The 15,319-nt window shown below is 38.9% G+C and overlaps 1 protein-coding gene across 1 annotated transcript in view; it reads right to left on the bottom strand.

The window, feature by feature from the left end:
• Positions 1 to 15,319, bottom strand: part of LOC124164520 — an 86,963-nt gene that overhangs the window by 68,514 nt on the left and 3,130 nt on the right. The window contains exon 2 of the mRNA XM_046541870.1: positions 9,031 to 9,103. Within this exon, the coding sequence (XP_046397826.1) occupies positions 9,031 to 9,103 (73 nt within the window). The remainder of the gene's footprint in view (positions 1 to 9,030; positions 9,104 to 15,319) is intronic.

The raw sequence follows: 15,319 nt of genomic DNA, 5'->3' as shown, positions 1-15,319 counted from the left end.
CGCTTCCCAAAGCTTAGGTCAAGGGTCCGAGTCCGTCCGGGGTAGACGGTCCTTGCCTAGGGCATGCTATGTTCTTTGAGTAGGAAACCCCATAGTAAAAGTCGGTTTTATGTGTTATTCGCGGGGATATTGTGAATAAATACATAATGGCAAACCCCAAGGGAGGAAATCACTTATATTGCAGATACACCTCAAGTGACCTTACAAACGCGCTTACACCTCGTCGCTAAGGCTCTGTATTAAGGCTAAACTAAGTGTTGCTACATTTGTTAGTAATATTTAGAGTTGCCAATGTGGATAGTATCATCATGGACGAATATTGGGGAGCACCCTCTCCCCTCGAATTAAGATACCATATATGCCAATCCGCCATGAATTTAATCACTTGGCTTAGCCGGGATTCGAACCCAAATCTTCCAATTGCCGGTCTGGCATGCTAACAGTGACAAACCGAGCTATCTATATTCCAAGGCGAATCTCAGACAGAAAGTTGGCTTGGAACTGATTACATACCTGAACGACAATAGGGAGATACGAGTTCGAATCCCGGCTAATCCAAATGATTTTTTTTTCATGGAGAATATCACCGCTGGCATATATAGTTTCATAATTAGTGAATAATTATTCAGTCACCAAGCATCAAAATTGATTTAAATAGGAAGTAAAAATTATATTTTACTGTGACTGGAATAAAATAAAAATGGATACTTATGGTCACATTTGGCAGGTAATCAATGCTTATTCATTCAATACCTAGTCCTTCAATAAGAATTGAATTATGCTTCAAAATCCATACACTGCAGTATCTATGTACTATTTGTACCCTAAATAATTAGAGCCACAGACAATACTTTTATTCTGAAATTAATTGATTTAAGGTTTCAACATTCAGAAAAAAATCATATTGGCGGATCCAGCATAGAGACAAGGGAAGGGGCTAGGTGAGGGGCCTGGGAAGTAATCTCCCAACAGTAGTGAGGGTCCATGAGTAACGAAACTTTTGAGAATTTCGAGGCTTGTGACAGCACTATAAGGTTGTCTCATTACTAATTTTCCAAAAAGTTACTTACTTTTTAAAACAAAAATGTATTTAAATTTATGGCAATTTTACCTCATTTTTCTATAATGCATTACGCTTTCATATTCGAAAACTGAACAAAGATACCATTTCATATAGTGCAAATTGAATTCCCAAAGGGGAGGGCTATAGCCTCTCAGTGGATTCGTCACTGATTGCTATGAACATAAACAAATGAACCGAATCATTGAAATGAAGCGAAATCTCTAGCGAAAGATACTGGGAACACGGAGGGGGAATGAGAAAGAGAGAGAATAAGTACTGAAAGGAGAGGGGAGGGAGAGATGAAGGAGGAGGGGGGGTAGTAGTAATGGTGTGTGGAGGGAGGAGGAAGGGGTACGCTTTGGCAACACTGTAAATTCCTTCGAGTGCCTTGCGAGTGGGCAAAGCGTTCTGGGGTGGGCTGTCGTGACTCGCTCCTTCCCCTCCACAACAATCCTCTACCTCCCCTCTCCATCCTACACTGCCTTCCTTCCTTCTCCATTCCTCTCTCTCTATCCATTCCTTCGCGTCCACCTTTCTCCCTGCTCCTTTGTCCTCTCTCTTCCTCCCTGTCTCGCGAGAGAGAGCTCACACGCCGCTTCTCTTCAAGAGAAGTCTCCTTCCAAGCAAGTGCTATACCTACCACTCGATCCACACGTTTCTCCGGTTGCCATGGATGGAATTTTGGGCAAACACAGGGAGTTACGAAAAAAAGGCTGCTTATGAACGAACCAGTAATGCATATTAAATAGTATGATCTCGTATTTCCCCGGCGAATTATGTCATGTAGTTGAGCTCGGGGTATCCACCGGGTGAAAGTCTCCATTGATGCCGACGTTTCGATAACCGAGTCGGTTTTGGTCTTCAGGGCGAGCAACCATTCTTTAGTCGTCCGCAAGAAGTTCACGAAAACATATTAAATAAGTTCCACCGCGAAACGAAAAAAGAGGAGCATATTCGGGAATTTTATCTTTAACGACAATACTGTAAAAAAATGTACTTTTCATAGTATTTTTCCTTAAAATTGTAATTTTTTCACATGCTCTTCCCACCATACAGTTCCTAGCATGGTAACATGTTATTCATTACTATAATAGGCCTATATATTATACCTAGGATATCAGAGTTAGACCTTCCATTGGAATCTTCATAATAATAACATACAGGCACCTCATCACGCTACTTTCTGAGTTAAGGAATGTTGCAACTAAAGTCAAATGACCCTAAGTCCATGAAGATAGCGTTAAGGGTGCTCAGAAGCGCTGAAAAGGCGTAGGTTAAAAATTTAACCATTGAATCTTTCACGAATTCTGTACCGTAATTCGGTTATTGATGTCAATGTATGCCATTTATGAAAAAAAACTTAACAAATATGAGAAAAGTATTTGTCCTGAGTTGTTCGATCACGATAGAACCACACTAATCTTTATTTTTCCGCGAAGAAGTTCACGAAAACAGTGCCCTTCGAGGAAACTGTCGCGCAAGTACTACTCGTAATTAGGAGTCAACCAAACACTGCCTGACATGATCGAAATAGGATGAACACGAAAAAAACAAGAAAACTCTTCTCCTGAACGAGCCAATTATGCAAGTATATACTGTTCCCCTTCCGCAGGAAGTTTACAAAAAAGTCACATGACGAAGACTTAGTACACGTACTCAACCAAACTCTTAAGGTTATCACGGAACGAATTGCACAAACGTGGCGAAACACGATGTCCTCATCAACGGGTGAAGATGGCGATTAACTGGCACAATTTATGTTAAACTTTAATTGAGCTTCAGACCTTTTAAGTTTGGAGACCAGGTGCATCTGCCACTTTGAAGAAGAATTTACCGGAACATTACGCATCTTAACCGCACTGCACTGTTTCCACTGAACCAAAGACCAGAGGAACAGTGAAAAACAGTAAAAAAATATGCTTGTTAATAGGTGAAGATAACACACGATTGGCAAAATACTTATGAAACTTATTCTTCAACAAAAAATCACGAAAATAAGGCTCTTAAAGAAATATATCACGCAATAAAGAACTGAAAAACTTTCGTAGTTACTTCATTCAAGTTACCGTAAGATCATGCGAAAAAATTAAAATTTTAAATATAATTTTTAGGAAAAAATGGTAAGAAAAGCTAATTTTTTACGATGCCGTCATTTGAGATGAACTAGACCCCAAAGAAGAGCGTATTCAAGGATTTTCATGAAAAGTGAACACCACTTCACATTAGTTTATAATTATCGGGAAGAATAATGGCATAACCTATACAGACCTGGATCGGTTAATAAAGGTCTGTAGTCCGCACAAACGTGTATCTACTATAATTTTACCAGTCGCGCGGTACCACAAAATATCGCCATCTACTCTTAAGTTTTTTGCTTTCTTTCATTTCATTCTACTGCTTGGTTCTCTCCTCCACAATCCTCAAATCCCAACAATATATTTCTACCCGAGTGACACAGCACTTCAGCATTTCTCCTAACCAAACCACATTCCCTAAATCGTGAAGTGTATGTATCAACCTTCAACGTGTGCGAGTTACTGAAAATTTTTAACACTGGCATATTCTCCAACCTCTCGCAGTAGTTAGGCGTTAAGAAATCACATCGATTCCATAATACGGAATTGGAAAATAATATTAACGTCACCAGACTAGAGGAGAGCAGAGGAGTTCGTCGATCATACTTCATCTATCTTCTACAAAAAATTAAACTATCGATTTGTGAAGTTTCTGAAATACATCAATGCGAATAAACATTAACGTAGAAACCAGCAATAAATAGAGTATAGATGGTTAATAAAAAAATGAAATTTTAATAATCCACGAAAAATCCAATAGAAAATAATGATCTCTAATAGCAAGTGAAAAACTCATACCACGGTGCTGCCAATGATACAGTCCTGTGAAGAGATTCCGGAATTGATATAAAGACTTAAATCTCATGGAAATACACTCCACGGTCACAAAAGCCATTCTGAAAGAGAGGTACGGAAAGGTGATCAAGGGGCTAGTTTACATTGGTTACACCGATGGGGGGAATTATATATCGCAAGAAGGAATCGATGACTGAAATACCCAACGCCAATCTCGACATTTAATACGACATCACCTTTTCATTCATCGATTGCATCATGACGGCACAAACTTTTTACCCATTATCTATGACACATCTCCCGATAACCAACAATTTTTTATATAATTTGGTTACGATCCAAACTGTAGGCCCGTCCAGTCAGCTCATTATTATATACTTGGATAAAGGACCGATAGAATGCTGGGCCTTTAGTCTACTTAATCGCCATTTCCTAACTACTAGAAATACTGACACAACGTAATACGCTTCAACCCTTTCTAAAGGCCGTTTTACACGGGGCACGTACTTGCACAATCTGACGTCTGTACGAAGGCGCAGTAAAAATTGTGTCGTGTAAAGCGGAGAATTGCTAGAGCACGTGCAAGAATGCGTGGACGAGAGATGGCAAAATAGCCCGCATTCGAGTTCCGTTTATGCATTCGCGCAATTCCGTGCCCCCTGTAAAACGGCCTTAAAAGACTAGAAAATTGCAATAATTTCTCTTCCTCACGCGATAACCGAAATTCATTTTATTATAGTTTCAAACCCGAGAATGTACCACCTCAACATAAGTGAAATTTGGAATTAAAAACTGCGAAAGCTTACATGTGCGTTTTATAGCTGAGGGATTAACCGAAAGTAACTATTCGCTGTCACCAGAGAACTCGAAAGATTAATATAAAATTCAGACAATACTAATTGTGAGTACTGACACTAATAGATGACTTCCCGAGTGAATTAGTATTCAAATGATCTCTGCATTGCCTTGGGTTTTCTTACGCGTCAGATGTTTTGAGGACATTTTCTTCTCCTCTCCAAAGGCCCTTTTACACGGGACGCGCAATTGCATTATCTGACGTATGCACGGAGGTGCAGTCAAAATTGCGTCGTGTAGAGCGGCGAATTGCTACAACGCCTTCGAGAAAACATGCACCTGAGATGGCAAAATAGCCCCTGTTCTAATTTCTTTCGTGCATTAGCGCCATTCTAAGCCATAAAGAGAAATTAATGCAGTTCTAACCGTGCGCAATTACGTGCCCCCGAGTAAAACGGCCTTTAAAAGCGTTTAAAAGTAGGACAAGTGAAGCTTAGCTCGCAAACGGAATTTCCTCACCCGAAAGGATGGGAAAAAAAGTTACATCCCATCCCCCCTCCCTTTTCCCTTCCTCCAACACGCGGATGGGATGTGGCGGAAGGAAAGAGGAAGCCGGTCCATAAAAAAAGGTGGCCCTGGGCTTTTTATTATTTTTTTTATCAGCGCCACCACCGATGACGGGAAGGAATTTCAGTGAGGCCAAGGCACATCCCCGCGTCCCGTGGCGCCACTTCACTTTGCGGAGTGCTCCGCAGTTGTGGCGGTTCGTTCCTAAGTACTTGTCCCAGTGACCACTTCCTCTCCTCGAATCGCAAATCGAGAATGTGGGCCGATCTCCCCTTTTTCCGCGCCCGAGGAACAGACCAAACAAATGAGTCGCGAAAATTTTCATCGTCATCCGGCTTCACGTGGCGAAGATTTTTCTGAAAGTAGTTGTCTAAAGTGTAAATTAGGACCTTGTCAAGCATGGGCGTACCCAGCGAGGGGCAGGGGGAAGCTGCCCACCCCTCCCCCCAGGAGAAAAAATCGCAAAAGTCTTCGAGCCAAGTCAGCACTGAATTGAAACGAAAGTATTCAACAAATTTTCTTCAAACCCACGAAAAATGTATGTATTAGTACAAGATATGTGACTAAAATAAAATTATTTTTCAAAGAAATAATCTCATAAACTAATAAAGTGCTGTTATAATTTTCTTAAAATGTTGGTTTAATTCAACTTTTCCATGATAAAATGTCACAACTTGGCTTGCACCCTCCAAGATCGTGGCATACCTCCCTTACTCCCAGGACCATGGCTTGCCCCCCCCCCCCTCCCCAGTTATGATCCTGGGTACGCCCTTGTTGTCGAGCTCAAGGGAAACAGTGGATTTCGTGGCTGTACCTTCGCGTCGAAGAATGATGAAGATAAAATGGATCTACTGTGAAAGTAATGGGGAATATCTAGGAAGAGTGGGAGAAAAGAGAGGTCTTCTCAAAGAGAAGACGGGACAACTTGGTTGGGCACGATGATGATTAATTATGAGGCATGATGGCCTGATGAAAACAATCGCAGGACAGGTGGAAGGGAGGAGGGCAAGTGACGGCTTCGATGAGTTTCATAAGACAGGTTATAAAGGATCTTAGGATTGTTGACTATTGACGACCTTTCGTGACCTGGGTCAGCGAAGTGCGGAATACCCACCTGTAGGAAGGGACGTTCTTCCGTGTAAAATATTTGAAATGCCCATTTTTTGCGCATTTTTGGAGCCTAAAATTTAGTTTTTATTCTTAAAAAGAGATGAAATTGAACAATTTTAGACATTTAAGGATACAAAAACTATTAAACTAATAAAAATTTAAAATGTTTGCTAAAATTTGGGGAGGGTTTCTTCACCCTTGTGACCCCTTCCCCACCTGGTTCCGCCAGTGATTCCGCACGTAAAGGAGTAGTGCCCAAATGTTGATGGGCCGTGGGAAAACAGTACTGTTCCGAATATTTGCGTCGCGACATTTCCGAAAATTCACTCCCGATGCGCTCAAGAATTCTTTCGAGCATTGCTCTGAGTCATTTACAGGATGCTAATATTATTCATTCATATTGCCTGATTATTCACGAATGCATATTTTACCTTCTTATCGCATAGGTAAGTCCTATTCTCGGAAATTCACCTCCACAATCGAAATGCTTCAATTCTATCAACACGATCAGATTAGTGAATCTATAATTCAGCAACGCCTATAGTTCCCCAATTTTACCTACATGCTCTAAAGGTTGTTTTACACGGGTTTTACATTGCGCAATCTGACGTATGTACGAAGGTGCAGTCAAAATTGCGTCGTGTAAAGCGGTGAATTGCTAGAGCGCATGGTAGAATACATGGATGCGAGACGGCAAAATAGCCCCTCCTCTAATTCCGAGCTTCCATTCTCGCAATTTCAAAAATGCTTTCAGTGCTAACCTGCGCAACGACATGCTCCCTAATTACGCGGCCTTAGCGAAATTACGCCAGGCATTTATTCAAGCCTTTTAACGTGCGGGGGGAAAACGAATTACCATACCAATCCGCTCGGCATAATATCGCTCGTTTTTTATTAATTTATCGTTTACGTCAGACCTGGAAATGTAAAGGGGTTCTGGTTCTACTATCATGTTCTCCGTGCCGTTCTCGAAGATATCCATTCTCAGTTGCTCAAGCAATCTAAGCCTAGCGCGCAGCCTCCGAGTCTCCAGCGGATCCCAACCTAATTCGTTTGACATCTGTGTAACGCTTTCTGTATGCCCGTAGCAGTTTTTGACGAATCGGGCAGCTTTCCCTTCTATTTTATTCAGTTCGCGGATAAAGTCTTTCTTCACCGGATCCCACATGCTCGCTGCATATTCAAGGTGTGGCCGAACGAGGGCGAAACAGCACCCAGAATAGTGAATCCTTAATTCAGTGGCGTATTTTGAGGGGATTTTCTTCTCTGTCCCTGAGACAAGAAGAATCTGTTATTGATAGGCGAGGATATGCCATTGACTGTTATGCAGGGCAACATGTTGAGTTGATTGGGAAGGAGTTATGGTAACATGCACATCATTTTTTGTGTCATATGTTGTTATTTTTCAATAGCAGAGCCATCACAGAACCAAAATTCAAACAACGACTGTGCAACGATTGTAAACGAATTTCAAACAACAAAGAGACACCTCTAAACCTAAAAAAATTACAAAAAAAAAACAAAAGTTAGGAAGAAAAAAGGGCTAATCCAGTGGACAAACAAGTGGATAAGAGGTCCGTCCCTGAGAGGATTTCCACTATGAACCGTGTACACTGGTCTGGCTCCAATGAAGAGAGTAACCACGGTGACGAGAGTCTATCGCGCCTGTCGGGGTTCAGGACACTTGGTAAAATTTAGTTAGGCGATTTCGGCGCTTCGAGTAATCCTTTCTCCATCACACACGTACCCCCCAAAACAATGACTTAATGCAGCGGTTCCCAACCAAATATTTAGTCTTTCATTCAAAATTTATAAAGTAAGTATACTTACATTAGAAGTAGATGAAAATAAAATTTAAAAAAATTATAACTGGGTAATTAAAAATCTAAACTTTAAAATAGTGAAAAATAAAGTCTTAACCAGGAAATATGTATTCATAATAAATGGAATATTTAAAACAAAGTCTCCATTTATTCCATTATTTATAACTAAAAGTGTCACCCTTCCGTAGTGAAATTATGCAATGAAATGTGCAAGTTATTGGGGTAAAATATTAATTATGTGCATATAGAGGGGTACGGGAGGAAAAAAGGTTGGCAACCGCTGACTAAGGGTAACGGATCATTAATATTAGGTGTGGGGGCGAGATCTTTGTGAGGTTAGGTTAGCTACCTATACCTTATTTCCCCGTGAAACTCGGATCACTTTGTCCGCCAGCGACGCGAGTGGCGACTTTAGTAAACACATTTAAATTTGCGGTGGGTGACAACTGACAACACATTCAGAAGCCGTCTTGGGGATCCTCTTTTGTAATATTCGCGAACAGTGGCGTAGCCAGGGGTCCGGATCCCCCCGAAATATAAAAAAACACAATTATTTTCCTTCATAAAAGAAAAACATATTGAAAAATCATTAATTTTCAAAATATTTCTTTAATAAATTAAGTTTTTTCGATCATGAAAAGAGTTGATTGAGAAAATTGATGCAAACCAGCTCGTAATTACCCAGTTTTTTTTTTAATTTCCACCCTTGGTTTTGGACCCCCCCAGAACGAAATTCCTGTCTACGCCACTGTTCGTGACACACACCCACAAGCAAGCAAGCAAGCGAGCCCAAGGCACTTACCGCGGGCGACGTTTCTGTTCCGAAGGTCCTCTCGACGATGAGGACCCAGGTCCAATGGAAGATCCTCTCGCACCTGCAAAGACAATTTTAGAGGTCAATGCCGAGACAAAAGAAGGATCCCAAAGAAACAGACAATGCAACAGTAAAAAAAAAACAACGTTTTCATAGGAGCATAAATTGTCCCAAAATTTCGGATCGACTCACTTGTTCGCTTAAACAAATGAACGGGTCGCGTCAAGGTTGGTGCTCCCAACATGCTTCAGAAATAAATTCGAGGAAATCCCGCAGGAAAAACCTGGAAGATTTCGTAAAATGAAACATGTCAGTAATGTACGTTAAACGGCTAAAAGATAAAACTACATCCAATATGTTGATGGAAACAAAGACTAATGCAGGAATCCACGCCTAATTAAAATGAAGAAAGGTAAAAGAATGAAAACAATTCACTGGGAAAAAGAATAATCATGATCAACAATAAAAACGGTTGAATAACTTAAAAAAATACGAGGATAAGAAACGAGACAAAATCCAAAATTTATTCTTTTGCCTTAAGATCACTTACTCAAACAGTATTCGGAGTTTTAATGTGGATTATGATATAAAATAAAGCACTTCCCTTAAGAAAAGGGGAAAATGGATTCCTAATCGATGTAAGCCTTTTCGTCGCCACCAAAAGTATTGAAGATGATTCCAGAGACGGATATGAGCACACTAGGAAGATATGGTAAAAGTTGTGCGCAGTGACTGATGCAGTTTCAATGTAGTACGCGTCAGAAAACTAATGCTGATTAAAGAAATTATATTAATTAGAGACCACACCCACAGTCTTGGTATTAGCTGAGTCATTTCTCTCTCGACCTTTACAAAAAATAACAAAATACGATTCATTAACTATTACTACGACAAACTTTCTATCTGAAATTCTTTCTTTCTACTTTAGTGTGAAGTTTTCCTCACTAATTATTTTAAATATTCGATAGTTAAAGGATATTTATTGGATTGGGGCTTACGAAGTGCTCTAATGAGTTAAGACTACGAAAACTCGTCCTCCCTTGGCAACGTGAAAGAGGTACCCGTAGCCAAAATGGTATCGCTGCCGTGGCACAGCCATTCTGAGTTCTTTGCATGTGCTGAAATTTGACCTTACATTTCCAAATAATACATGAATTATGACATTTATGCCATAGTAAATGGGTTATAATTTCTATGACGAAGCTACCTTATTTTAACCTAGCAAAAATACGTTTCCGGTCACCTAATAAGTGGTAATTTGATTTTCATTAGCAAACAAACCTTAACCAATAAATATTTAACATGCGCAGAGAAAATCACCAAGTCATAATTACCTTCAGCAAGACGACTGTGAACCCAGTAAAACCTTTCAATTTTGATTTTAAAGAGAGGATATTGCACTCTTTAGAAACCATAAAATACTGAAACAAAGCGAAGAAAGATGCGGTCACTAAATTTTTAAATGAAATATCCCAAATGATTTCGTAAAAAAAATTAGGAAAATAACAAACTGAAACGCCAAATAATTGAAAATTTTAAAACTAAACGGTCAAACGCTAATAAACAAAACGATAAATACAAAACGTATCTGTGGTGTCCACGCGTTTAAAATAAGCCAAATTTCCGAGCGTAATCTTACGTAATTTTGCGTTTAAAATAAAAAGGTAATCAAAGTTATCAGAAGCGTTTTATTGTGTGATTCAGATCAATTTAATAGGAGATATAATTGGATTTTTATGGTTCCGCTATCGCGGAGGTCCTGTAAGTATCAGGAAAGAAAAAAAATAGTTTCGAACACATGGATGCAAAAGCATAAGTGGCACTCGAATAAAGAAGTTAAAGAAATGGGTGTTGACTATCGTAACTGTAAGTGAATAATTGCAATCGAATTGAATCCATCTTTCATTTTTTTCGAGGGCAATATTGTATATTATTCACTCAAATGTGGAGTAAAGCATAGAATATACTGATGTTCTGGAAAAATGATATAATATTCTTTCAAGGGGGTGCATAGCATTTATACTCGATTAATTACGCCAAGTTCAACATTTCATGTCGAGCAGCTACCCAATTGGCTATTTAATGCCAGAAAATTCACTTAAAAACTGAAGTAGCATCCTTCGATGAAGTGAAATATGATGCGATGATAGGGCTTGAATCCTTCGGACAGCCCCGAACGACAATTCCCGGAGTAAGAGGAGGATCAGGGAAGGAATAGGCCTCCCTCCAAACCCTGAATGTGTGAATTCACACCCCTTTGACGGTCTCCGAGGCCGTTGATGTGTGAGCACACTCATCCGAACCAACTTTTGGTTGATCCCCTTTGAAAGTGAAGTACGGAGCAGTTCCGGGATTCCAATCGATAATGGAGCAGCATGAACGTAGTAAGTCTTAGTAGAGTTGACCCTTCATTCCTTTACCAAAAGACAGATGCTGGCGTTTGGGATGAAAGATAAACATACATCGATCTGAGATACGGTCATCACGACAACATTTAAGTACTAAGTACGCTGTAGGCTTTAAGGGCAGGGCGACTTGTCTATACGAATTCTAACGTATGCGTGCGGACCATGAACTGCGAACATGATAATATAAAGATACTTCTTCAAATATTCATCAGATACAGACAACTTCGTCACATAGCAGTTTTAATTACATAATTCCAGACAAAATTGCGCTGTGAGGACAGTGAACATCTAATAAGCGAATTCCGAAGATTAAAAACTACTTTCCTCCGTCAATCTGAAAGAAAACAAAATATTGCAAGGCAAATGACATTAACAAATTACAGAATAGAATCTTAATACCGTAGATGAGGGAAAATCCTCCGTTACTAACTGATGTTAACGATGTGCAAAGAGCCAGTAGGTGTCTCTAGGCAAGAAAACAAAATAATGACATGTGAAACAGATTTTTAAAAACGTATACGTTAAATATCTAAGAATATTCGAGTTCGATGAAAGACCATTAAAGGATAAGATAATTTGTCGGAATGAACACAGCAGGATGAGAAATAGCTTCCAGAGGCGAACAAAATCAAGAGATTTTTCGATTAAAATGGGATAAGGCGACTGTAGTTGGATGCAAAGAATTTTCATTAGAAGAATGAAGTTTGTAGGATTATTTATATCCATATTTACAAAGAATAAATCGTCAGTAATTCGGGCCTCCCACAACTTGAGATTCAGTGGTCAAGGTCACAAAAGGGAACAATTGTAAAATGATCAGGCCGAGAAAAAAATCTCTTTAAAGAAAGCATATATCATGAAGACAATATTCAGTCAATAGACCAAAAGCAAAGCAAGCACGAACTGTACTACCGTCGTGGAACGTGGAATGACTATGAACGTCCTGACCTAAAGAGGAATTCGTCACCTGTTACGATGACACATTAAATTTCCGAAGAAAAGGAATTTTTCCCGAACAACTCTCCACAACTTCAGGTAACTTTAGTCCCTCAAAAAGGAGATTTGAAAATCAATTACTCCAAATTTATGAGTAACTACCAGCATACACATGCAAAACACTCACAATGGATCACTTCGGAGCAAATAAATATGAAATTAGTAGAAATGGAATTCGTTTTAAGCAATTCCGTAATAAATTAAAAAAATGCAACCCTGGTAAAATACACTTGTTTTTTTATAATGGATTGTAATTACTTTCGTATATATTTGTTTGAACATGGCTAGGCCGTAAAAATATTGCAATTCTTTGTCAAAGGAAATGATGGATAGGATATACTGATCAATTAAAAGAGTATTCTTAGATATATTTCCATAAAAATTATCTAATTCTTGTTAAATAGGAGTTAAAAATGAAGTGAGTTGTACTTGACACCTTTTACATCACAGTTAATTCTTTCACCTGCGAGAAAGAACTGACCATTATTTTTTTAGTTTTAAAAGTATGTGAATTAAAAAAATACCTTTTTCAAATTATGAATTAATTTACTGCCTACATAATTGAGTGAATTCTTACTGTGAATAACTATACATTTTTCCAATAAAAACGTTTCATGCCCACGACTGTTTTTCGGTTACCATGTCCGAGGCACATCAAATTTGGTCTGTCGCCTACCCAGTTTTACGAATGCACAACTTATAGTCTAAAAACGAAATAATAAAACGAATAGCAGACAATAAAATAAAGGTAGGATACGGTAAAATTAATGCGAGGTTTATAAAAATGATTTATAAAACTGATACAAGTAGTGTGTAAAAATCTTTAGAGGATTAAGCCTCCACGTAGCTAATAAAGCCTGTTTTCTGCATTCCTTTTTCTTTACCGAAAATACAGCCTCACACGAGTAACCATTAATGTAGCGTTTGAAAACCGTTCTACCAGAAAACTGAAGAATGCAATATACTTGAAATGCAGTAGGGATATTCCCAAAGCACAGTCACGCAAAACTTCACGTACATTTCCACCCCCATAACAAACGCCATCCCTCATGCATCAGAAGCAGAGCAGAAAACGAGTAAATTCAAAACTACAATCGAAAATTAGTTTCCTGAGCAGTAGGCAATCCAAGGTCACAGAGTAGGCAATTGAAGAGGACGGTGATCTACCGTTGAAATCACTTTCACTATACAATGGACAATTAAGTGGGGGGTTGATAAGTAGTTAGATAATTAACCAATAAGACATACGTGGAAATAAAATCGTGAACCATACGCTTAACTCTATAGGGGGACCTATAGAACTTTCATGTGGTTTAATAAAAAAAACTTCCGATGTATGGATAAATGTTTAGTCCGAACGATAAGAAGTTACTCCCATCAAAGGTTTCTAACGTATTATTCATCAAGATCAAGGCTTGAGTAAAACCGACGGACCATTTTCGACATTCTTCCGTCGTAACAGACTTTTACCACATATCATTATAGAAGATGTATTACAAATGCAACAGAATGGATGGCAGCAAACGGCTCTGAGTTAACCGTCGTGCTTCTCACAAGAAAAATTCTAACTGTCCAGAAAATTACAAACAAAATTGCGAGGGCAGTGAAGCCCCAATAACTTCATTCCTAAGATTAAAAACAAACTTCCTACCATCGATCTGAAAGAAAACATAGTACTGCAGGACGCAGCATTTACAAAGGACAGAGTAGAATCTTAATGCCGTAGCTGACAAAAAATACTTTATTACTTACTGATGTTAAAAAAACGACAAGAGCTGTCCACTATAGCCTATACTTCAGATAGCGCTACATAAATAAAAAAGGATTCCTTCGGGCTGTCACTACGCTCCTCTCTTTTTCATCAAAGGAATGCCACCAAATTACCACTCAGTAATGCAAATCGGAATACTAGGCTGGCCTATTCAATGAAACTGGTGCAGTTAGGTGCAGTGGAAGACCGGTAAAAAGTAAGGATAAAAGGGAAAGGATGTGGGCGAAAATTAAACGAATAAAAATATCACACGGATGGAGAAAATGAGGAAATACCAATGAGGAGCAATTGAAGGTCGCACAGGAGGAATCGTGCCCTAGATGTCTAAAAAAATCGGAAGAAAAACGCATATGGTATTCAAAGCCTTGATACTGAACTTGGAATACTTATGGGAAGCAAAACGGTCAAATTGTCATGCATATTGAGAATGCCAAAAGCAAACATGCAATTCAAGCATGAACAACGAAACGAACATGAAAAACTATTATTTTTCCAAGATCCCCTCCCCTGCTATCATGCTATTTAATCGTATTCAATTGGGATCGTCTACTATCACAAGCACTTACTTCTTAGGTATGCACATTTCTAATAATACTAGCTTTTAGTCATTTGCCAGCTCAAAAAATTCCTTGATCTACGCTTTACAAACGTGAAATTCTACAACCGATAACATTATTCAGAGTGGCCTCACCAAACAGCTCAACGAAATTCTTTCCATTCAGCTACAATACTAGACATCGTGGCTCTTTCTATCGAATCAAGTAATCACTTAACATTACCATAAAATTTGCCCACACGTCTTTCCCTCCGACGCAAAACACCGAAATCTAAAACTTTTTCTCAACACCGCACGTCTAGGAAAAAGTAAAATATCAATCCTTTAAGATAGAAATAAGATATTTTGAAGGACTGCAACGTACGATTATACAGTTCCGAATTGTTAGAACGTGCATAATCCAGTATACATGTATGTACAACGATAATAATTATTTAAATTATTGCATGTGTTACAACGATAATATTAACGAAAAAAATAGAAAATTATCAGGATCAACGCAGGAAGTTGCCTATTTCTTTTCAAGAGCGGTTATCTATTACTTCG

Source organism: Ischnura elegans, chromosome 8 (assembly GCF_921293095.1).
Source record: "Ischnura elegans chromosome 8, ioIscEleg1.1, whole genome shotgun sequence".
In the NCBI taxonomy this organism is placed as follows: domain Eukaryota; kingdom Metazoa; phylum Arthropoda; class Insecta; order Odonata; family Coenagrionidae; genus Ischnura; species Ischnura elegans.
Note: the sequence above shows the minus strand (reverse complement) of the source record. Positions and strands in the feature narration are given on the sequence as shown.